This window comes from Acipenser ruthenus, chromosome 22 (assembly GCF_902713425.1).
Source record: "Acipenser ruthenus chromosome 22, fAciRut3.2 maternal haplotype, whole genome shotgun sequence".
Taxonomy (NCBI): Eukaryota; Metazoa; Chordata; class Actinopteri; order Acipenseriformes; family Acipenseridae; genus Acipenser; species Acipenser ruthenus.
The window spans coordinates 12,979,300-13,006,002 of record NC_081210.1 but is presented as its reverse complement, the minus strand read 5'-3'; the positions used below and the strand labels follow the sequence as shown (position 1 = coordinate 13,006,002).

The window sequence follows — 26,703 nt, the reverse complement described above, 5'->3', positions numbered from 1 at the left end:
GTAGGTGTAGTGCATGCAGTGTTCTATTGTGGTGTTGTGTAGTGTGAAGATGTATCTACTTTCCTGATATCTGGGTTTTTTCTGAAATATCATGATTTTAGTTTTGTTCATGTTTACTGCCAGGGCCCAGGTCTGACAGTACTGCTCTAGCACTGACAGGCTCTGCTGCAGCCCCTGCTCTGTGGGCGACAGCAGGACCAGGTCATCTGCGTAGAGCAGGAATTTAATTTCAGTATCAAGCAGAGTGAGGCCAGGGGCTGCAGATTGCTCCAACATTGTGGCCAATTCATTGATGTAGATGTTGAACAGTGTTGGGCTCAGACTGCACCCCTGTCTCACTCCACGCCCCTGTGAGAAGAATTGTGTTCTTTTTTTGCCAATCTTTACACCACATTTATTTTCCGTATCCATTGATTTAATTGTGTCATAGGTTTTACCTCCTACACCACTTTGGAGGAGTTTATAAAATAATCCTTCGTGCCTTTTGAATCAAAAGCCTTTTTGAAATCTATAAAGCAAGCAAATAATTTATTTTTGTTTTGGTTTACATGTTTGTCTATTAGGGTGTGTAGGGTGTAAATATGATCAGTAGTGCGGTGTTTTGGAAGGAAGCCAATCTGACTCTTACTCAGGACACTGTGTTTGGTAAGGAAGGCCAGTATTCGAGTGTTAATGATACTGCAGAATACCTTCCCCAGATTACTGCTCACACAGATGCCCCGGTAGTTATTGGGGTCGAATTTGTCTCCACTCTTAAAGACAGGGGATATAATCCCTTGGTTCCAGATGTCAGGGAAGTAGCCCACCCTTAGTATCAGGTTAAACAGTTTGCGCAGGGCCTCCTGCAGCTTAGGGCTGCTGTGCTTCAGCATCTCATTGGAGAAGCTGTCTACCCCGCTGGCTTTCCTATTCTGGAGGGTCTGCAGTTTCTCTTTAAGTTCCTGCGCAGTGATTGGAGAGTCCAGTGGATTCTGGTTGTCTTTAATTGACAATTCTAGTTTTTTCAGTTTTTCATAAATATTGTTTTGATCTAATGGTTGTTCATTGTGTGTTATGTTTTGATAGAGTTTTTCAAAATGGTTTTTCCATATATTCCCATTTTGTATGGCCAGTTCTTCTGGTTTTGATTTATTTAGTTTTTTCCAATGTTCCCAGAATCGGTTTGAGTTAATGGACTCCTCGATTTCTGTCAGTTGCTTGTTGATGTGGTTATTTTTTTTCTGTTTTAGTGTGCGTTTATAGTAATTTAGAGTTTCACATGTTTTTGATTTGATAATTGCCTTTTCCTTATATTTTTACAATCTTCATCAAACCAATTTTCTTCTTTCAGTTTTTTCTTTTGAGTGTTCCGAATTATTTTTAGTTTGGATTTTAAAGCTGCCTGTCTAAATATTTCATTCAGGTTTTCTAAAGCTAGATTTACTCCCCGTTTACTGTGAGTATGTGGTGTAACCAGAAAGGTGTTTAATAGTGATTGGATTTTTGGATGGCTGATTGCTTTCTGGTATTCTTCTGCACTGTTTGGAGCCCATCTGTAGGAATGATGGAGGTTATACAGCTTGCAGGGCTGTGTCTGTGTGTTGCTGGTCTGCTCTGTTCTTTTAAGGAACACAGTTATTTGACTGTGGTCTGACAGAGGAGATATTGGCCTGACAGTGAATGCACTAATAGAGGAAGGGTCGAGGTCAGTAATGGTGTAATCTACTACACTGTTGCCAAGAGCTGAGCTGTAGGTGTGTCTTCCTAAAGAGTCCCCTCGGATCCTACCGTTAATAATGTACAGGCCCAGGCCTTGACAGAGTTGCAGTAATTGTCTCCAACTTTGATTTATTTCTCTATCATAGCTGTTTCTCGGAGAGACAATAGGGCTGGAATATAGGGGTTTTTGCCTGAATATATGTTGGCTCCCTGTGTGCTGGTGAAGTCAGGCTGCTTGCCTGTCCTGGCGTTCAGATCTCCACAGATCAGAACATTTCCCTGGGCCTGGAAGTGGCAGATCTCTGTGTGGAGACTGGTAAAGGTTTCCTCACTATAGTATGGGGATTCTGAGGGGGGGATATATATTGCACACAGGAAGATTTCATTTTGTGCAGAGACAATATTTCTGCTGATTTTAAGCCACAAATGTGACTCTCCCCGTTTAATTGGCTCTATTGAGTTGTTGAACTCTGCTTTGTACCAAATGATTATTCCCCCAGAGTCTCTGCCTCGTCTGACTGTGGTCTTTTTCTATGATCTCCCTGTAGCCTGAGGGACAGTGAGTGGACACGTCTGCCCTGCACCATGTTTCCTGCAGGATGATGATATCCAGGCCTTTTTGTTTTGTAATAATTCACTAAATATTAATTATATTTACTCTCTCTCTCTCTCTCTCTCTCTCTCTCTCTCTCTCTCTCTCTCTCTCTCTCTCTCTCTCTCTCTCTCTCTCTCTCTCTCGGAAGCTCCAAAACCTCCCTCACAATGGAGCTTCTAGCTCCCTTTTTATATCATGTGATCCCTGTTACTCCTGTGGTTCTGTGTTTAACGTTTGTTCTTGTTTTTAATATATTTTGAGAAGTGCCCAATTGTTTTTACTTGAACCCCTGAACATAAAGTTAACACTGAAGAGACAGAGGCAACAGGCCTACTTCTCACATACAGGCCTGCTCTTTAGTACTCTATAGTCAGGAGCCAGAGAACCAGCTATTGGTGCGCCCTATAAGAATAATGAAAGAGCTAGGGGAATAGCATTATGGGACAAATCTGAGCCTCATAACAAGAATTAATGTGTTAGGGGAATAGCAGTATGGGACAAATCTGAGCCTTATATCTGGTTCAGTGTTATAAAAGGGGGAGCACATTTTATTTGGTACAAAGACATTAACACACAATAAATATCATAAGAAACAGATACATAGATTTGTTGTTGTTCTTTATTTTTGTGTATGGGAGCCTTTGATTTTCCATTCTTTGCTCCAGAATTTCTTTTTATTTGTTATTCCATTTATCGTAGTTCGGAGAACTTGTGAATAAAACATTTACATACAGTACTCCTTTGCTTCACATTCTAAAAAGCCACATATAGACATATACTGTACATTATTCGTTTTAAAGAGGTGTACAGTAATAGGCATGTGCTATTGTTATCTTGCTAGTGATGAAAGCCTGGCTGGAAAGCATGCCTGATGAGCGAGCTGATTATTCGCCTCTGATTCACTTACTGGAGGACACCAGTGAGGTTAATGTAATATCATTATATAAGTGAATTGTTCCACAGATAAAAGACCCATCTATAACAAATGATATTCAACAATACAGTACACTGTGGTAAACCAGGCTTTTAACAAATGTCAGAGTATACACAGAATACGACCAGGTTTACAGTAGAAACGGTTTCTTATGTGTCTTTTAAAAAAAAAAAAAAAAATAGTTCCTATTTATTTACTTCAGATCACTTCAATGTTGCTCTCTGTATATCTTGTTTTGCGTAGCCTGATTATTTTGTTATTCCTTTTAAATTGGACTTGAAGGATTTTCAGACCGTCATTAAAGGATTGACAGAGAAATGGGGCACTGTTGTACAATGAACAATAATATTAACTTGGCTTTCTATTTAAAAATCTATTTAATATCAGAACAACTTAGTAAATAGTAAAAATGCAATTGATTACCATTTTTATCTATTTAAATAATTGTAGCTAACAAAATACAGATTTTTTGTGAATTTTTGTGAATTTTCTCCACCATGCACATCCATTCATTATATAGGTCTCAAATGTGCAGTTTTGAAAGAAACACGTTTCAACAAACATATGTTTTAATTTAGGCCTGTTTGCACTTCCTAGGTCATTTCCCCACCCCTTCACTGGATTTGTTCAGGTCAGTAACCAATCAACTGCTTCCCCTGCCAGTAACATGACCAGAAGACAGTGAAAAAAAGATATTCTATATTACCAAGATACTCAACTATTTATTTCTCTTAGACATTTTACATTCTCCTTGAATGTTCTTTTGCTGTTATAATATTGGAAAAGCTTTTTGGAATTGGTACACTTTCTGTGCACTTTGTTGTTGTTCTTTGCGGCACATGGGGCCCTATTAAAATGAGTTATCTAAAATCTGTTTTAATGGATCAAAGAAGTATGCATTAACTGTTCTGCCTTTTATGTAAAGCAGGGTTTCATTTTAATGCTTGTCCATTTGCCTGGGACAGTCAAAAACGTGGACGGACAAGTGCTTCAATTAGAAAAATCCCTTCAAATCTAACCCTGTAAAGTATAAATATATATGATTTTTTCTTACTATTTAGCAGAATATCGATGCAGTTACATTTAAAAACAAAATGGGCTTATTTACAAAGTGTAAAGTCATTTTGTAAATTGATACTACTTGCAGCTTCCTACACATATAATTCCACTGCTACAATAGCAAAAAAAGTAAAATGGGTCAACATTAATAGCTTGGACGAGTGATCTAGTTTTAGTAAATACCTCTCACACTATTAAAGACCTACTTGTTTGCTTTCAGTTCAAGTGAAGTCCTGATTTTCAATATGAGTCTCCTGTTTGTGTATTATTATTATTATTATTATTATTATTATTATTATTATTATTATTATTATTATTATTATTTATTTCTTAGCAGACGCCCTTATCTAGGGCAACTTACAATCGTAAGCAAATACATTTCAAGAATCACAGTACAAGTAATAATACAATTAAGAGCGAGATAAAAATACAATGACTTTGGTTCTAGCAAGTACAAGTACAGATATATATCAAAATACGATTCAAGTAGACAATGTGGATTTAGGGGATATTGTCCGTAGCAGGGCCTATCAAACCAAAACTACACTTTTGCTTTTTACTGTACCATATTTAAGCAATATAAAAATATTAACATGCACAAATGCATTTATAATGCAAAATAATGATAAAACTGTAAGAGCAGCTGGGGCTTAAAGGAATGAGCGACACAGATAGGCTGAAGGAACTGAATCTGTTTAGCCTGGAACAAAGAAGAAGTAGGGGGGACCGGATTGAAGTCTTTCAAATCTTAAAAGGAGTTGGTAAAGTTAACCCAAACCATTACTTTTTAGGACAGAGGGCAAGAAGACACTTCTTCACACAGAGTGGTGAGGGTATGGACTGGGTTACCTAGTCATGTTGTTGTAGGAGACACTTCTTCACACACAGAGTGGTGAGGGTATGGAATTCGTTACCTAGTTATGTTGTTGATGCTGAATCACTTGGATCCTTTGACTACTAGGAACCAGATGAGCAGAGATGGGCCAAATGGCCTCCTCTCATTTGTAAATTTCAAACAGACTTTGAAAGAACGTATGTCTCAATCCTTGGTTTTCGTGGGCACACGCCATAAAGTAACCCAGTATCCCTCTACTGCCTGGTCAGCTGTCAAACTGAACATAACAAGTTCCTGTTCATGCTTGATCAATGCATTGCCGCTCTTATTCAAACACCATCATTAACCCAAGGACTGCAAGCTAACTTTTTATAAAAGTTGTTCTGTTTCGAAATCTTGCTTTTTTCACTTTGCAACACAAGTCGGCCAAACCAGTAGTGACCATGACACATGGTCATCAGTGGTACCGCAGTTACAGCGTGTCTGGACGGTACACAGCATCAGCACCTGACCAGCACCTCATAAACCATGCAAAAGAAAAGTCTCATTCATTGGGTGAGAGCATTACTGAATGCTAAATGTCCAGTCATGCAGAGGATTCAGTAAAGCTTTTCAGTCTCAACCTCAGTTTCTTTGTTTTCTTGTTGCACCTCCCTTACATTATGCCTTGTGATCAAAGATGTGAATAGATGAAAGACGTGTAATATTTGGTGCCTGTTTTTGAACACTGTATCTAATTACAATCAATTACTGCTGCACGCTGGCAAGACCATGTATGAGAAACAGCTTAGTGGAGCATTTGCAGCACTTCCTGATACAGTAATGGTCCCTTAATGGTCTTGAGATAGGTAAAGTAGGTGCTGATGTAGAACAGATAAACATGTTGTGAAAGATTCCTTTTGTGTCTGGTGACAATCTGTTATACGTGAAACAAAATTTTCTGGGCTACAAGCCCTCAGCTTACTGGTCCATATCACCAAGTTTAACACCTGAGTTCTTTTAAGATTTAGCAATAAGTAACGTTACAGAAACTTCTTGTACAGAGAAATCAGCAAAACTGGAATACACACCAGGAGTGTTCATAGAGTTCTGTAGTTACTCCCATGAACGAGGATGAGCCAGATGAACTGGTTGGTCCCCCGAAGGGTTGACGGGTTTGTTTACACTGTCCTCATTTCAAATAGCTAGTCAATAGGTCCAACTACGTCTTTAAAACTGCCTTGCTAAAATGATGAAATGCTGTCGGTACAAATGGAATTCAAAATAATGCAGGCTGTGTAAGTATGTTTTTTTTCCCTTATAGCAGTGGTTCCCAACCTGTGGTCCGCAGACCACTTGTGGTCTGTGAGGAAACTCCAGGTGGTCCGCAAACAACTCCCAAAATTCGGTTATGCAGTTCTTGCAAAAACCCATTTCTACACAATCACATTGTGCTACTACTCCTACTAAGCAACACAGCAAACAGCTTTAACCATGTGACATATAATTATAAGATATGCATTTAGTCTGCATTTTTCCCCTTTATCTGTTTTCTTTTATTAATATTTATTACAGCTCCCTTTGATGCAACACCAAGCATCGGCTTCAAAGCTGCCATTAACTGAAACAGCTTTCTAATGTGAAACAAATACTAACTAAATATTATTATTATTATTATTTGTTTATTTAGCAGACTCCTTTATCCATGGCGACTTACAGAAACTAGGGTGTGTGAACTATGCATCAGCTGCAGAGTCACTTGCAATTACGTCTCACCCGAAAGACGGAGCACAAGGAGGTTGAGTGACTTGCTCAGGGTCACACAATGAGTCAGTGGCTGAGGTGGGATTTGAACCGGGGACCTCCTGGTTACAAGCCCTTTTCTTTAACCACTTAGCCAGCATTATTTAAAAAAATAAAAATAAAAATCTACATCTAGCATTCACGTAAATGCACATCTTTCTAATCTGTGCTCATTCTTCACTGCTGAGGGGAAAAAAATGTAATCTGGCTGTCCCAGCCTTTTCACTCCACATAAAAGTAGCACACTGCATTGAATATTACTAACTTGGTTGGAATGACAAAAAAAAAAAAAAAGTTTTAATACTTTTCATTTTCAACAATATAAAATATGTCCGACAGTGTTGCCAGGGATATAGGAATATACAGCGCTCCCCTTTATAACGTTGTAATCAAGAGCCATAATGAAAAGTGTTAGGGTAACAGCATTATGGGGTAAATGGTATAACAGGTGTTATAAAGGGGATAATGGTAGATGGTATAATGGTATAACAGGCCGCCTTATGAAGGGGGAGCACTGCACCTATTATTTCCATACGTTTTTGGAGAGGTTTGCTGCATATAGTAACACAAGTTAATGTGAAACAAAAATAGGCTATATTTGTAGTTTGACTTGTGAACATGTGGATGATCAATTTCAGCTCATGTTATTATATGGGTTTATTCAGCCAGGTTTAATATTTCACAAGACTATATGCCAAAAGGAAATTATATTAACACTACTTCTGGAAATACAGTCTGTTTTTGACGCTGTCATATTTAAATCCTATCGACTATGTGCCACCAATCCCGTTTAATTTACACATCACAGCCCACCAGAAGTGTAACATCCTGGACACACTCCAATTATTCAAATTGCTTCCCACCCACCTCGTATTCGTATTCCAGTGTTTTTCATATGTACATCGAGTGAAGTTTGTGATCAGCGAGTGCAGTAAGTTGTGTTAGAATTGGATAGATTCATTTGCTACATGAGGTAACTTCTGCGGGTTCCAGCACGTATTTACATTTACTGGATCTGAAGATGACCCAAGCCCCAGTGCATTACTTGTCAGGAGGTTTTTGTCAAACAAAACTCTTAATCCTGTAAAATTGAAACACCATTTATCTACAAAGCATTCAGAATGTGAAATTAAACAAAAGAAATAGGAACTTTGCCATCAGCAACTTTGAAAACGTAAAATGACAACATTGCTTGATGAACTGGTAGCCAAGGTTCAAGCCCAGGAATCTCATTAAATTAGGTACGTTATGTAAACACTTTACAAATCCAAACACCAAGTAGGGACCACTACTTTGAAAAAGGTTGAGAACCACTGCCCTATAGGATACAAGAATACAAGAATAGAGCTACCAGTATCATAAAGAATGGTGGAAGGACCTTATATTCTCAGTGACCTGTGCTAAAGTTACCTACCAGATAACAAGGACCAGAGGACACAGTTGGAAATGAATCTGAGATAGATTTAGGACAGAGGGAAGGAGACACTTCTTCACACAAAGCCATGAGGGAATTCTTTTATTTATTGTAAAGCACTGTACTGTACATAGCAGAAAAAAAAGAACAAACCACAATACATTTGTGTAGCATGTCACACATACAACAGTCAGACCATGTAAATAACATTTAAATAACAGTATACACATGATACAAAAGCAGCAATTTTAAAGTTACATTAAAACCCACTAAGATAATAAATCCATTTTATAAAAGTGTGTTTTTAGTCTTCACTTGAAAACTAACGGTTCCAGCTTCACTGACAAACGAAGGCAGAGCATTCCATAGTTTTGGAGCTCTACAAGAAAAAGCCCTACCTCCCGTGTTGCTTTTGTTGACCCTATGAATAACCAGCAGCCCCGCATCTTGTGATCTCAGAGTGCGGTTTGGAAGATACAGGGTCAGTAACTCCTGCAAATAACTAGGTGCTAATCCATTATGGGCCTTGTAAGTTGACAGCAAAATCTTAAAATCAATTCTATACTGCACAGGGAGCCAGTATAAAGAGGCCAAAATAGGGGTAATATGTTCACTTTTCCTGGTTTTAGTCAGAATTCTAGCAGCGGTATTCTGAACAAGCTGCAAGCAGGATATCACATGTTTTGGGACACCAGAAAAAAGTGCATTACAATAATCAATTCTAGATGAAACAAAGGCATGCATTTTTTCAGCTACTTGGAACCGGACAATTATTGATGGGCTGTATGGCCTTCTCTCGTTTGTAATTTTCGTATATTCTCGTGCTTTTAAGTTTCATCACAATAAGATAAGCTATTATCTGTTATCATACAAAATATAAATATTTTCCATTTGGTGATCATAATAAAGGGATTCCAAAAGGAATTGGCTTAATAACCAGGCTTTTTTTTCCAGGTGATCATTTTGGGATCTTGAAGAAGGAAAAGGTGACTGGTTTTCCCTTCAATATAATGGACAACCCGATGTACTGGGGAAGCACTGCAGTTTATCTTGGGATTACTGTAATGTAAGTTGATACTAATGCATGCACAATGAAAGGATATAAAACAAAAGATGAAACTGCTTATTGCTTTCTTTTTTAATTTATTTTGCATTACAATTAAATATTTCCCTTACAGCATATTTTGTTCCATTAGAGAAATGATCAGGCTACTGTAAAGATGAGAAAATGGGGAGATTTTCAAAGGTCTGTAAATGATAATTCCAGTGTTAATGAACAAATAGGTATGTCGCGTTGATTTTGGCATTTTCAAGCGGTCGTTATGCCTATTTCATTATGAAATAATCGTGCTAATGTGACACGGTCACTTCTCCTGATAGCGAGTGCTCTTGTGCAGGTGTGGTGAAAGACAAACAGTTCGTGAAACAGTGGTGTAGTGTAGTCTGGGTTTAGTGCTGGCTTGTAGCGACAGCTCCCTGCTAGTGCTTAGCCGTCTAACAAGGACAAATGACAAACACTTGCGATAATTAATTACGTCCGTTTCCTTAACAGGTCTTTTTAGTAACCACATCAAAGGAACAGATTATGACGTCACGTCCCCTAAAATACCCTTAGTCACGCCCCCTCCGATAGCTTGTTCAATCACGTCTCTTCCAATCCATGACTGACACATCACTTACCGTACTAGGCGGATGACTTCTGGTACCATGATTCTGCCCCCTTCCTGGATGACTGGCTTCTGACTGACCCTAGAAAGAACTGCCCAACCATCCATTACGAGGCACACTGTTCCTGTTACACAGCACCCTCACAGGTTGGGAGGGAGATTGTTGACTAGGATTCATTCGCTCTCTGTCACACTCACCTTGAAACAGAAATTTATCAGACCGCGGATGTGACGGCGGCGATGCAGAATGAGGGTATACAGACAGGGTTCATTTCTTACAGACTACCTTGATAATTTAATATTTGGAGTTATGAAAATATTTAAGCCTTTTCTGTACTTGTGGTTATGAATGATATTTATTCACTGTTTTAATCATTTGTAACCATACAGAACGTTTGTTGTATTGCTAAAAGGATACCATTATTTGCACCCAGTGTATTGTTACATAAATTATCAATGCAACTGGACTCTGGATATGTACATTATATGACAACTTACCTCTATTGTAGATTTCAGAGCCTGGTGATTTTCAACCATACAACTCTGGAGGTCAGTCAGGTTTTGCACAACTACCAACTACTAGCCCTTGTTGGTCCTTCATGGCATTAAATATCTTGATTGCCAGGAGATCCCATCAATGATGTCCTCTCTTCCTTCTCTTCTGACAGCATTTTGGAGCTTGCATCCTTTTGGGTTTGAGCAGCTGCACAAATTAGGAACACAGTTCTGTACCTTGTATTGTAATATTAAATATATACAGTACTCGCGTGTTATATCGCCCCCCATTATAATGCCACCCTTGCTTACCGCCTTCTGAACGGATATCTACCATTATAAAACAGTGCTGTTTTTCCCCGTTCTATCACCACCCTGCCGTCTGCCAACCGCCAACTTCCCAAGCCAAGCAAACGTACATATAAGCATTGCAATTTACCTCGTAGCGCCAGCGAAAAAATCATGACCAATTAAAACGCAAACATTATACAGTTAACCTCTCACCCGTACATTCATAATTACAAAACTGCAAAGCAAAAATAAAGTACAAAATGGCAACTCGATCCCGGTTGCCTTTTACACCAGAGCAAAAGAAACAAATCTGCGTATATGCATCTAAAAAAAATAAGAAAGCAAGAAAGCAAGACATCGCAAATGTTTTCTCCACAAAGTAGCCTAACTGTTAAATGTTAAATATTGACGGCTGTAATCCTGAAGACATACAGCAATTAACGTGTGTAAGGTCTCGAGTCGATTCCTTTCATCTGAAATATTGACACATTCTAAATGCCGGTAAGTGACTTTTATAAACCACAGTAATAAAATAAATTTTAAAAAGTGCCTGTACAGTAAAAGGTTTGTTACGTTCAGGTTTTGCATAAATTAAGTCTAACATTTAAAAGCTGAGTATTTACTTTTTTTAAAGTCTGAATGTACATATTAAGTACACATGTATATATATATATATATTTTTTAATTGTATTTTTTTGTTTTTCACCTAATTTCTTTTGTTTGCAAAAAATCTCATTAAAAGAGTTGTATATAGCAAGCTGTGGCAGAATATCCCCCAGAATGATATTCCCTCAAATGAAGGGAAATGACTAGTGGGGTTTAAGGCAGTTTTTTTTTTTTAATCCGTGCCATCCGATTTTTACCCACATGCCAGGTAATCGTAAATCAGCATTTTATATGTGGTGTTCTAAATAAATGTACATTCTGGATGACAAAATCCACAATTTTAAATTAAGTTTACAAATGATACGCAAAATAGATATTCCCGTTATTTTGTATTTCCATTTGGCGGCTGCTCGCTGGTGGGAGAGTTGTCTCCCTCTACACTTCCATTTGATCTCATTAGCATGCATTTTGATTAACGAGTTCCACTTAGCTAGTCATTGAGACAGGAAGTGATGTACATGACCTGCGACAATTAAGCTTTTTAACAAGAAATTCAGTCATTAACAACCTCATCGACTCAATTTCAAAGCATTATCGAACTGATTTTATTAATAAATTCCATTTGAAAATCACTTACTACTAAAGCTGTCGTTACTATACCGCAAGTTCGATACAATAATGCTGATGTTTGAAAATCCCCCCAATGTGTCATACTGGTGACAGCCCACAGTGCAGAATAGCTCTGCATCCTTCAGTATAGTAGTAAAGCAGGTCACATTCTCAGCACTGCTGTTAATTCTGTTCAAGTTTAGGCAAGCTGTTCAGAAGATGTGTTTAGCCCAATCTATCAGTGGCTCAAATATCATGCACAAGTAGCATCATCAGGAACATGTTCTAAGCAATGCCCATGCCAGCTGGTATCACAATTGGATGAGTTGATCTCAAGATTTAGGGCTAGTTATAAATGTGTGTCTCAACTGCTCCACTATATACCCTTCCCGGGCGGGGCATTGAAGTTCTTCTTCTGTACGTTTCAATGTCATTGATTCTTTTTACTGCATTACTCCCCCCATGTGTGTCACAGTAATAAAGAAGTTTAGCTCCCAATAATTACCCAGCATTCAGTCACTCATACAGTTGCACCACCTAATTGCACAATATTCTTGTATTGGGCCATTGCTCTGCAGTAGCCTTATAACCCAGATACTGCAAGATGGTGGGGAAGGTAGCTTTGTAATATACACCATAGTTGATCATTTGATTGTGAAAAAAAGACAAATTACTTTTGAACTCACAGAAGTTAGGGTTGTGGGGCAGGTTCGGCATAAAAAAAGAACAGAATTTGGGTTGTGTAGTGACTCATGCAGGAAGAGAGGCATGTTTGTCATTTAAATGCCGTTGTTCTGCATGGCATTGATTTTATTAACCTCTATACAATGTGAGCCCTATTATTATATTTAAAGGGTTTTTATATATGAATTGCTATTTTGAAATCGTCTGTTAATTCCAGGACAGACCTGGTTAATGCAGTAGTGGGCTGCAGCACATTTAATTTCATTTGGTATAAAACTGGATCCACTGGATGAGCAGAGAGAGAAAGCTGGGTCTCATTTGGGATGGAAGGACCTCCTTGACTTGTCATGAGGCTGAGCTGCAGTTGCATGTCTAATACGTGTTTAATACATGTCTCTTTTGGCACAGCCGACACACAGCCGGATGCTGAATTTGGAGAATCTCGCACCCATCACTGTACCAGTGTACATGAAATGTAATGGGTGGGAAGGAGACTGGGGGATGGGAATTCACATGTGTGTTGTTTCTTGCAGGGCTGGGGTCAAAGATTTGTACCCCACATTGGTTCTCAGTACAGAGTTTTTTAAGAACACCAATTAGTATTCTCAAATGATTAAAAAACAACTTAAAACTAATTAGCAGAGCTATGAATATCTAGCATGAAGTGCTCAGTTAACAAAACGTACCAAAGAGGTTTTGTAACCTGCTTGTGTAATGAAATGCAAATGAAATGTCTGACTCATTAGTCGCTGCCTCCTGCATTATATGACAAATACGTGCGTAATTTAACTGTAATCAATCAATTATATGGTATAATTAAAATTACAATTATGCTGGTGTGCCACGGTTCAATTAGAATTAGAATTACATTGCAAGGAATTACTTAGTAAACGTGGATTTGATTTAGAATATTTCTTTCAAGCATTCATAAACAATAAAACTGGCGAAGGTCTCTTGCACTCTTTTCCATGCTGCGCTTCCTGCTGAAGGAACGCCTCCTACACATGTGAGCTGCTTCTGGGAGTCCTTGTTGGTAAAACAATGCTACCTTACATTTTTTTAGACAATTACTTCCTGAGCAGGAAAAAAAAAAAAAAAAAACTTAAAGAAATTGTGCATTCTAAATTTCATCGAACTCCCACAAGCCAGGCGCATTTGATTGCATTTGAGTACCGATCCCTGCTTTTCCTATGACTGCTGTGTTTCCAATGTCACCTTAATGAAATTCCTTCATGGGACTTCAGGAAGTGGACCAGAAGTACAGCACTGAAGTATCTGCAGCTTCAATAAATTACCATTAAAAAAATCACATTCACCTTTACCATAATGTGTGTGCTTTTCATATCAGAAATTCTGAGACCTACCAAATTATAGCAATGTATATTAGATAAGATTTACTTTATTTGCACCGTGTACTTAGCCATTAGCAGGTACCAGTCACCTGAGGCAGTGAAAGCGGATGTGTGGATGAGCCATGATTTTATGATGTGCGTAAGTCAGTAGTCATACCCTTTCTGTAGCCTTTCAGGCTCATACTGCACCATCTTCCAGAATGTTCCAGATAATGATATTTCCACATTTCCAAGTGACACACAAGTCAAGAAGTTCAGTGTGATTAAATATGGATTACAAATTGTGTTGTATTATTACATGAGCAGAACAGCAGCAGTTAATTGTCTCAACAATATATTTTTTTGTATTCCATCATTTCATTTCTGTGAAATAATTGACGTTGGGGTTCTCAGTATTTCTATACAGATAGTTATATTGGTATAGACTTAGAAAGAGTGAGGCCTCTGTCATTACAGTGGCATATGGTTAATAACAATGATACTGTATAATATAGGCTCTAAATAGGGCAAGAAGATGTTTAATTGAGTTTCTCAAAATAAAAGCCACGGCAATCAATAATACTTATTTACAGTCTTGGTTTCTTGTCTTATTACCTCACGATGTTTATATTTATACAGAGTTTCAGATTGGTACAGCTGCCTCATCCATGTATGTGGAGACATTAGCAGTCTTGGTTTGTAGTGGCTAAAACTCTCTGAGCTAAGGTAAGCAAACTCCATGCACGTGGTAACGAGGCTGTCTAAGTAAGTGATTGTAGCTAACAAAATAATCTATCTGATATCTGATACTAAATTTAGTTACAGCAATCTCTGTTTGCAAACCATGCTTTCAGGTTGTGTTGCACTTCCTTCGTCACTTCATCTGGAGGGTGAAATTGTCCCCACCCCTTCAATAGCTCCTGACTTGTCAATAACCAATCATCAGAAGACTGTCGGAGTGAAATGACCCAGGAAGTGCAAGTATAAATTTTTTCCTGTGAAAAATGCAAAGTAGTTCCCTGTCAAGTACAAAATGTAACCATTACCTCATGGGTATTTATCTCCTAAAGACCCTGAAACCTCAATAGATATAATAGATAGAAAGACTGCTTGTCAGAGCTTCTGATGATTGGTTATTGACAAGTAAGGAGCCATTGAAGGGGTAAAATGACCAAGGAAGTGCAACACTAACTGAAAGCATGGCTTGCAAACAGAGATTGCTGTAACTAAGTTTAGCATCAGATATCAGATAGATTATTTTGTTAGCTACAATCACTAATTTAGACAGCCTCTTTACCACGTACATGGAGTTTTCTTACTTCAGCTCAGAGTTAATGGTTACATTTCTATTTCAGGGAACCAGGGTTAGATAATAACCTAGATATCTATAACATGTGTTTCTTTCAAAACTGGACATTTGAGACCTATTTAGCACAACAGGTAAGATGTATGGATTTATTAGCTGCAGTCACATTAATAGTGATAGCTGCCTACTAACATTACATGCATCAAATACAGAGATGAATTATAATGTTGTTCCCAAGAAAGCTTCTCATCAGTGAGTGTATGATACGGCTGCATGACCTGCACTGAAAACAAAGGGCCGCAACCCCACAACACAAAACAAACAGAGATTTCTTTCACATGATGTTTTTGTAAAGAGATGGAGGAGGATAATAAATAGAAATATTTCACACTTGCAGCTTTCATTTTCATTTCTGTGCTTTGGAGCTCTGCCCTGTTGTGTCCTAGACTAAATAATGGTAAACAGTAAATGGTGATTAAAAAAAAAAGTTTCTCATGTTATTCGTTTGTTTATTTTGCTCAGCAGGTCTTGTTTCTGTAAGCCATGTCCCCTGTCCTAGTAACTGTTTCCCCAGCAACACAATTGCATGGGCTTGTTACCAAGGAAGAGAAGTGTATCACAGATACTGCATCCTGTATAAAGAGACCGGCCTCAGTGCTGTGAGTGAGGAACAATAAAATAATACAAAAAACACCCAGAAAAATTCAGAACATGAAAAGAAGTGACTAAGGAAATGCAATCACAATTTTATTTTGGTGTTACCGGCTATTTAATAAAGGTTACATTTTTGCATCTTAATCTATAATACAAGTAATATTCCAACCAGAACTGTGTAGAAGTTCCAGGTATTAAGTAATACTGATTTTTAATTACATTCAAGAACAGTGGTATTTAAGTAAGCTTCTGTATGTATGCTTGCTCCTCAAAGCGGGTCTTTGCTTTTTGTTATTGTATGGCCTTGTACGGTATGTAAAAAAAAAAAAAATCCTTCTGAAAAATGTGAAATGGCTCAGCAATGGATTTCTTGGAATTTGTACATGATTCTCATAGAAGCGGGGTTCTGTGAAGCTGGGGAAGTAGGAGTTCAGAGTTCAGACTGCTGCATAGGAAGCAGTAGAAAGCGCAGGACCTTTCTCTGTCATTACTACGGCTTAGTAATGAACTACATGTTACCAAGCGAGGGCTAGCTTCACCCAATAACTGTTCACTTACAACAAAGAGACACTTCTTGAATCACACAGAGTGGTGAGGGGATGGAATGGGCTACCTAGTCATGTTGCTGAAGGAAACCCTTCTTCACACAGAGAGTGGTGAGGGGATGGAATGGGCTACCTAGTCATGTTGCTGAAGGAAACCCTTCTTCACACAGAGAGTGGTGAGGGGATGGAATGGGTTACCTAGTCATGTTGCTGAAGGAGACCCTTCTTCACACAGAGAGTGGTGAGGGGATGGAATGGGCTACCTAGTCATGTTGCTGAAGGAAACCCTTCTTCACACAGAGAGTGGTGAGGGGATGGAATGGGTTACCTAGTCATGTTGCTGAAGGAGACCCTTCTTCACACAGAGAGTGGTGAGGGGATGGAATGGGCTACCTAGTCATGTTGCTGAAGGAAACCCTTCTTCACACAGAGAGTGGTGAGGGGATGGAATGGGTTACCTAGTCATGTTGCTGAAGGAGACCCTTCTTCACACAGAGAGTGGTGAGGGTATGCAATGGGCTAACTAGTCATGTTGCTGAAGGAGACACTTCTTCACACAGAGAGTGGTGGAATGGGCTACCTTGTAATCAGTGGCAGCTGGTGGCCAAAAAAATTGGGGAGGCAGAAAAAAGGCAGAGGGCTTAGGGTCCACTTCAGCTCCCACTAGCAGTAGAATCTTTTTATTGTATTCGGACTGACAACACTTTTCGTATTATTGTTATTATTGTTGTTGTTGTTGTTGTTATTCATAGCAACTTACATCTGTTACAGGGCAGACAGGGTTACAATGTAAGATGAGTATTTAAGTACAGTATAGTTTACAGTAAGTGCAAATAATACTACTAAATTACAATATGAAATAGGATGCAACAAGTTAGGATTATAACAACTTATATCTACAATGACATTAACAGGGTGCTGAGGTCAGGCAAGTCCAGTGCATGGTAGTGGGGGTAGATCAAGAGATCTACAAGTGCAGTCTAAACAGGTGTACTCCAGTTTGGCTGTTAAACACACTTTCTCCACTAGTCAACACAGAAAAGAAAACAGTAGTCCATCATAGTTTATTCTAATATACTTAACTGTTACACACTGCCAGCATATATTTAAAAATGAATTGTATACAACATTGATACAGCATTTCGATATCAGGACCACGTCAGTGACATATACTTTGCATAAAATATTTTCTAAACAAAGTTGTTAGGCAGGAGAAAGGCAGAGACAAAAATCAAGCATATCCTATCAACTTCATTTACTAAACTTAAATAATTTCATACTGCACAAGTGAAAAGAGAGAAAAAGAGTTTGCCTATGCTGGGGAAAATAAACAAACATTGCTGGTGGAGGGCTAAAATAATATAAATACAACTTCCAACAAACTACAGAGAAAAAAAAACAACAGTAACAACTAGATGTGTTCCCAGAGAAAGGAAGTGGTATCACAATATGAAACTTTGAAAATGTATCTCACTTAACAGACGCTGCCGGTGTCTCAATGTAATAGGCATACGGGCATGCAGTGTCTTCTGAGAATAGTAGTTTATCTGGTACACGCTGAAAGGTGTTTCCAATCAGCAGAAATGTGGGTGAAAACTCCAGTCATCCACACATTCTGGTCACTTTTTAAAATCTCCTTCAGAAAATTGAATTTGAAACCGAATGATGCGATTTCCATTATTCAACACTTCACTCATAATCGAGCACACAGTGGCAGTGCTTCAGCAGGGGGCGGGAGGGTATCAGCTGCTCCTCCAATTAAAACACTTCACTCATAATCAAGCACACAGTGGCAGTGCTTCACCAGGGGGCGGGAGAGTATGAGCTGCTCCTCCAATTAAAACACTTCACTCATAGAGCACACAGTGGCAGTGCTTCAGCAGGGGGTGGGAGGGTATCAGCTGCTCCTCCAATTAAAACCGGTGATCAGACTACGTCATCTGCCATTGCTGGTACTGTGGATAAAGCAGATAGGATTTTATAACAGAGGCTTGCCTCCTGTGATGAAAAAACTCTCTGGGCTCCTCCAATTAAAACCTGTGCTCAGATCACGTGATCTGCTAGTACTGTGGTTAATAGCAGATAGGCGTTTACTTGTCTCCTCTGAGGAGCCAGAATTGCTGTTAATATAGGAATGTTGAATCTAGGGTTTTGGTTCAAATGTAATTTTTTCTTGCATTTTAGACAATATTTTTTATATTTTATTGACCATTATTATATTATATTATAATTAGACTTGCTACCATTCGATTTTTTTTTTTTTTTTTTTTTTTTTTTGCCAAATCGAGGATTAATATCAACGTTTATTTTAGAAAGAATTTACCACCTTTATTTTTCAATTCAAGCAGAGAATCGGTGAAATCGACCTTTTCATGCCATTGAAAAATGTCTCAACCTCTTTGTCATATTCAACATGCAACAAAACCATGGTTACCAACATTCTAATTGAAATAACATTTGGTCACAGCTGAGCCATACATTTAAAAATTGTCTCAAATAAACCATAGTAAACACAGCATATACACGTGTATTACACAGACCTTTATAGCACAAATGTACAAGTAAAAATAATATGCACAGAACAAAACATTAGATAGTTGAACAGAACTAACTTGCACTTAATATTCAGAGTCTGAGCTCCCCCACTCCTGCTTCAGCACAGCCGGACTCGGAGTCACTGGAGTGGAAAGCAAGGTAAACAGGCCCACTTCGTCCTGCCGTGGAGACTTCCGACATCTCATGCGCCCCATTTTCAAGTAGTAAAGTAGTAACTGTCACCCTATACCTAAAGCAAAAGCTTACATTACCTTAAGTCGCTAATTTCAAAGGAGGCGCTTTGAATGACAGCTGGCAAATGAGAGCGTTCTAGCACTGCTTCAGTCAATGAGATCTGCCAGAACAGGGTGAAACTACAGTACTAACGTAATGGACCATTGAGATGACTGACAGCGCCCCCAGCCATTCAGAGCAGAACGGAGACAGGACAGACAGCAAGTATAAAAACTACACAAACTAGAGAGGATTTCTAAATGATTGTTTTTGGTAAAAAAATAAAAAATAGCAAGTGGTTTTACCGACGTTTATCGTAAATAAATATGTAGTCTCTGCGCTTAAGAACACCTCCTAAGAACACTTCGCCTAAGGAAACACACTTTGGGTGAAACAGTTTTTTCCCATTGTAAATGCTCTGGCTAAAGGAACAGGAACTTCGCTTAAAAGAACACCTTCTTGGCACCTATAGCGATTCGTTCACAATGGATACAAACAGTACTGCTTTGTAAAAAAGCGACTTATTGACCTGATTGGTTTATTAAATCTTTCCAAAACCGCCGTCATATCCTTTAATTATTTTGTATTCTTATTTCCTCGAGTGCTCCTCATCGTTACAAAATGGCATGTAAATAAACAGCAAAATGAGCAGCTGTTTCTCTTGCTACAAAAAGTTGGAAATTGTTCGAGCTCTTGAAAAAAACCTGAATCAGACACAAGTCGCCGAGCAATTTGTTGTTTCCCGTTGTGGTGAGTTGCTTCACCATTCTGTTAAATAATGTGCATGTCTTGTATAATGCTGCTGCATTTTGTAACGTATGGAGGGGTGCTGTGTTAATTTAGTTTGACAGTTAGTTTATTAACGTTAAGTTAACCCTAAGTAACACCCATTATTTTTGCCTCTGCCATTGTGATAGCCCGAAACACACCGCCATCTAATTTCATAGTACATAGCGATTTAAGCTTTTTGACCATGTTGTTTTGCTTTAGTTTTATTAACGTTAGTTTGTCTGTAACTTTATTATTCTAGTTTGTTAACATGCACTTGTTTTGCTTTTACTTATTCAGTTCATTTCATATGTTGATGCACGTGCGTCATGACAAGTAATACATCTGTGTTTATTTATTTATTGATTCATATTGTCTGGTGGCTAACTCCATCTTATTTTTTTTTTTTTTCACTTTTGAAATTTTAAAGAGCACTGCTAGTAATGTTGTCAATGCTGAATCACTGGGATTCTTTAAGACCCAATCCAACATCAATCAGCTACTGGGAACCTGACTTTTTTCAATGTTCTTATGTTCTTATGTTACTATGTACCTTAGGTAGTGCCTTGAAAATCTGGCCCATTGAATCAAGGAAAAATCTAAACATTTGGATAAAAATAAATAAATAAATGACAGAATTACAGAATATATGCAGAATTTGTATCTAATAATTTAAGTGAGAGACAGACAGAAAGTGTTTATTTTTTAGGATTCTGATGCAAGTTTAACCATTATGAAGAATCCTTTTTAATCTGGGTTTTCAAATGGTGCTTTATGAGATTGTTATCTGAGCAGAGGAAGGGGATGTGCACGCCTAGTGTGAATCGCCTATTTTTAAATGCATTTTATCATAGGCTAATGGCCATGAGAGTACAGTGGGACTGGAAATGTGTAATATTAGATATGCTCCTGACCTTGTTACCATGGGAACTGTAGCCAGATTGTTTTTATTCCAGAGCAGTTTTGGAGCTCTCAGAAACCGGTCTGCATCAACACTTTATTAGAATGTATAAAATCTGCTTTTTAAATGGATCTGTGGGCACAGTGCATTTCCTGAGCAATATAATCCAATTGTCAGTTACCAGGTTCCTGTCTGAATTTACTTATTGAAGAAAAACAGATGTTTCAGTTTTCTTTGGCTTTTTCAAAGGATATGTTTATACTTGCACTTCCTGGGTCATTTCAACTCTGAAGTGTCTCTGGGTCTTTTTACTTGGTGAAAGCATGTTAGTCAATAGGGGAAGCAGCTGACTGGTTATTTGTCAGGAAATAAGCCACTGAAAAGGTGGGGACAATTTCACCTTCTAGGCTAAATGACCAAGCAACACTAACTGATATCAAACAGAGGTGTCTTTAAGCAAGTGTAAGATTCTAAGGGTTTTGCCCGAAGGCGATGTATAATAGGGCCAAGCTCTTTTGCCAGTGCCTGTGTGTCTGGTGAGGATAAGTTAATCGGAGCGGTTTCAGTACCAATCATATTACCAGCATTGTCTTCTGATTCTCCATCATCATTACTTTCTGAATTGGCATCTGAAACCCTACCAACACTACTACAGCTCTCTGAAACCCTACCAACACTACTACAGCTCTCTGAAACCCTACAAACACTACTACAGCTCTCTGAAACCCTACAAACACTACTACAGCTCTCTGAAACCCAACAAACACTACTACAGCTCTCTGAAACCCTACAAACACTACTACAGCTCTCTGAAACCCTACAGACACTACTACAGCTATCAAAAACCCTACAAACACTACTACAGCTCTCTGAAACCCTACAAACACTACTACAGCTCTCTGAAACCCTACAAACACTACTACAGCTCTCTGAAACCCTACAGACACTACTACAGCTCTCTGAAACCCTACAAACACTACTACAGCTCTCTGAAACCCTACAAACACTACTACAGCTCTCTGAAACCCTACAAACACTACTACAGCTCTCTGAAACCCTAGTCACTACTACAGCTCTCAAAAACCCTACAAACACTACTACAGCTCTCAAAAACCCTACAAACACTACTACAGCTCTCAAAAACCCTACAAACACTACTACAGCTCTCTGGAACCCTAGTCACTACTACAGCTCTCTGAAACCCTACAAACACTACTACAGCTCTCTGAAACCCTAGTCACTACTACAGCTCTCAAAAACCCTACAAACACTACTACAGCTCTCTGAAACCCTACAGACACTACAACACCTCTCTGAAACCCTACAAACACTACTACAGCTCTCTGAAACCCTACAAGCACTACTACAGCTCTCTGAAACCCTACAAAAACTACTACAGCTCTCTGAAACCCTACAGACACTACTACAGCTCTCTGAAACCCTACAAACACTACTACAGCTCTCTGAAACCCTACAAACACTACTACAGCTCTCTGAAACCCTACAAACACTACTACAGCTCTCTGAAACCCTACAGACACTACAACACCTCTCTGAAACCCTACAAACACTACAACACCTCTCTGAAACCCTACAAGCACTACTACAGCTCTCTGAAACCCTACAGACACTACAACACCTCTCTGAAACCCTACAAACACTACTACAGCTCTCTGAAACCCTAGTCACTACTACAGCTCTCTGAAACCCTACAAATACTACTACAGCTCTCTGAAACCCTACAGACACTACTACAGCTCTCTGAAACCCTACAAACACTGCTACAGCTCTCTGAAACCCTAGTCACTACTACAGCTCTCAAAAACCCTACAAACACTACTACAGCTCTCTGAAACCCTAGTCACTACTACAGCTCTCTGAAACCCTACAGACACTACAACACCTCTCTGAAACCCTACAAACACTACTATAGCTCCCTGAAACCCTACAAACACTACTACAGCTCTCTGAAACCCTACAGGCACTACTACAGCTCTCTGAAACCCTACAGGCACTACTACAGCTCCCTGAAACCCTACACACTACTACAGCTCTCTGAAACTCTACAAACACTACTACAGCTCTCTGAAACCCTACAAACACTACTACAGCTCTCTGAAACCCTACAGACACTACTACAGCTCCCTGAAACCCTACAGACACTACAACACCTCTCTGAAACCCTACACACTACTACAGCTCTCTGAAACCCTACAAGCACTACTACAGCTCTCTGAAACTCTAGTCACTACTACAGCTCTCTGAAACCCTACAAACACTACTACAGCTCTCTGAAACCCTACAAACACTACTACAGCTCTCTGAAACCCTACAGACACTACTACAGCTCTCTGAAACCCTACAGACACTACAACACCTCTCTGAAACCCTAGTCACTACTACAGCTCTCTGAAACCCTACACACTACTACAGCTCTCTGAAACCCTACAAGCACTACAACACCTCTCTGAAACTCTACAAATACTACTACAGCTCTCTGAAACCCTACAAACACTACTACAGCTCTCTGAAACCCTACAGACACTACTACAGCTCTCTGAAACCCTACAGACACTACTACAGCTCTCTGAAACCCTACAGACACTACAACACCTCTCTGAAACTCTACAAATACTACTACAGCTCTCTGAAACCCTACAGACACTACTACAGCTCTCTGAAACCCTACAGACACTACAACACCTCTCTGAAACCCTACACACCACTACAGCTCTCTGAAACCCTACAAACACTACTACAGCTCTCTGAAACCCTACAGACACTACTACAGCTCTCTGAAACCCTACAGACACTACAACACCTCTCTAAACCCTACAGACACTACAACACCTCTCTGAAACCATACAGACACTACAACACCTCTCTAAACCCTACAAACACTACTACAGCTCTCTGAAACCCTACAGACACTACAACACCTCTCTAAACCCTATAGACACTACAACACCTCTCTGAAACCCTACAGACACTACTACAGCTCTCTGAAACCCTACAAACACTACTACAGCTCTCTGAAACTCTACAAACACTACTACAGCTCTCTGAAACCCTACAGACACTACTACAGCTCTCTGAAACCCTACAGACACTACTACAGCTCTGAAACCTTACAGACACTACAACACCTCTCTGAAACTCTACAAATACTACTACAGCTCTCTGAAACCCTACAGACACTACTACAGCTCTCAAAAACCCTACAGACACTACTACAGCTCTGAAACCTTACAGACACTACAACACCTCTCTGAAACTCTACAAATACTACTACAGCTCTCTGAAACCCTACAGACACTACTACAGCTCTCTGAAACCCTACAAACACTACTACAGCTCTCTGAAACCCTACAAACACTACTACAGCTCTCTGAAACCCTAGTCACTACTACAGCTCTCAAAAACCCTACAGACACTACTACAGCTCCCTGCTGCCTCAGTTGTACTTCTAAATTCTTAATTTTAGCCTTACATACGTGTGATCCTCATTTGGTAATTCAGATGTATATTTTGCTGCCATAGTACGTATGGCTCTTTGTGAGTAATACAACTGTCTTTCTAATTCAGTAACATGGCTGCGCAATTTCTCATTCTCACTTTCAATTAGTTTTGTATCAAACCCACAGGAGACGGCTGTGGTGGCAGTTGCCTGTAACACAGCTTTGTGTGATTCACATTCTTTAATTGTCTTTTGCAACACAGTTTATTTTCTTATCCACTCAAGATCAACTACCCTTTCATTTTTCAGTCTTTCCTGATTCATTTTATGTTTCTGTTTGCTTATTGTTTTACCTCAGACAGACTTATTTATATGATCTGTTACGTCTCTGTACGGATCTGCACTAAACAGTATCTTTTCGAGGAGTTCTCTTTTGTACCCAGAGCTCCGCCCTTGTGGTCAGCCGAACTCCAATCCCTTGTGAACAGGTGTTCTCAAAGATGGCTGACTAGAGTAAGAGAGCCCGGATCACATATACCGCCTTCCTTCACTAAGATGGCAGCCTAAAACTGTGATGACATTACATTGGTAATTCGTATTCTGTACTATTCTGTACATTGTATTTATATATGTAATGATCATCAACTGGCTATGGATTTATATGATTGGTCAACTTTTAATGTTATTAAAATCATGCATTTATTGGTTTTGATGTGCTGTGAGCGGTCCCCTCCCCTGATATCGATTACTAATTATCTGTTGAAGGAATGGAAAGCAAAAGAAAAGATGGTTGTTCATAGAATGAATGACATCTGAAGAAAGTTTACTGGCAATCACTATTGTTGATCTTTTACAAATATTTTTGTTTGTATAATATCTGAAAGCATTTGATTACGGTGAGTCTTTATTTCACTTCTCCAACTGGCTGTAGCTAAACGCACACACTGCTCCCTTTCTCTTTTTAATAAACTAAACTTGCTGCATTTTAAACGCTTTTATGCAGCGTTATAATGTAGAGTTACCGTTTCTGCACTTTGCACTGAGGAAGGGAGACGTGTTTACTTGTCTTTCAAAAGGAATTCCTTTTTGAAATGCTCTTAGTCCAAATTTGATGTAATATTATACATGTTTACATGGTCTATAGCTATATTAAAATCATATTTTATTAGATTGGGAAAATCTCAAAATAGCATTATAATTAGAGCCCCGTGAAATTATTTTTATTTTTTATAATTTAGTTTTATTTTTCACAAATTTAGTTTTATTGCAAATACACATTAATCAACTCAAATAAATTTATATCAATAATAGTATAGTATACATCATGTTTTAACTACATACATATTTTTTATAAAACATTATCCCCTTTTTAACATTTTAACATAAACAGACCTTGCACAGAAAAATAATTTTGTTACCATAATTTCACATTAGCGACAGTAATGGTAACGTACAGCCCCACACTCTTTTTAATTAACTGCCTATTTACAGTAAATACTTCCCATGCCCGCTATAAAAATGCAATAAGATAAAATAAAAAATATACAGTATATATATTTACACTGCCCTACTATTGTGGTGCTGTCATAACAATTACATATACAGCAATCTACCCATTAAGAAAAATGATTGTATTTAGGAATTGTATTTCAATCACATCAGTCCTACTCGAGTCTGGCATCAGGCATCAGTCCTCCTTGAGTCAGGCGTCAGTCCTCGAGTCAGGCATCAGTCCTCCTCGAGTCAGGCATCAGTCCTCCTCGAGTCAGGCATCAGTCCTTCTCGAGTCAGACAGGTATCAGTCCTCCTCAAGTCAGGCATCAGGCATCAGTCCTCCTCGAGTCAGGCATCAGGCATCAGTCCTCCTTGAGTCAGGCATCAGGCATCAGTCCTCCTCAAGTCAGGCATCAGGCATCAGTCCTCCTTGAGTCAGGCATCAGTCCTCCTCGAGTCAGGCATCAGAAATCAGTCCTCCTTGAGTCAGGCATCAGTCCTCCTCGAGTCAGGCATCAGGCAACAGTCCTCCTCGAGTCAGTCGGCAGGCATCAGTCATCAGTCATCATTCCTTCTTGAGTCAGTCGCCAGGCATCAGGCATCAGTCCTCCTCGAGTCAGTCGTCAGGCATCAGTCCTCCTTGAGTCAGGTATCAGTCCTCCTCAAGGCAGGCATCAGGCATCAGTCCTCCTCGACTCAGGTATCAGTCCTCCTCAAGTCAGGCATCAGTCCTCCTCGAGTCAGCCGTCAGGCATCAGTCTTCCACGAGTCAGTCGTCTGGCATCAGTCATCATTCCTCCTCGAGTCAG

General features: G+C 39.1%; 1 protein-coding gene across 3 annotated transcripts in view; it reads left to right on the top strand.

Annotated features, from left to right (window-relative positions):
• Positions 1–26,703, top strand: part of pemt (phosphatidylethanolamine N-methyltransferase) — a 182,889-nt gene that overhangs the window by 118,004 nt on the left and 38,182 nt on the right. For all 3 annotated transcript variants that reach the window (XM_058995994.1, XM_058995992.1, XM_058995993.1), the window contains exon 5: positions 9,272–9,383. In XM_058995994.1, coding sequence (XP_058851977.1) covers positions 9,272–9,383 — 112 coding nt within the window. The remainder of the gene's footprint in view (positions 1–9,271; positions 9,384–26,703) is intronic.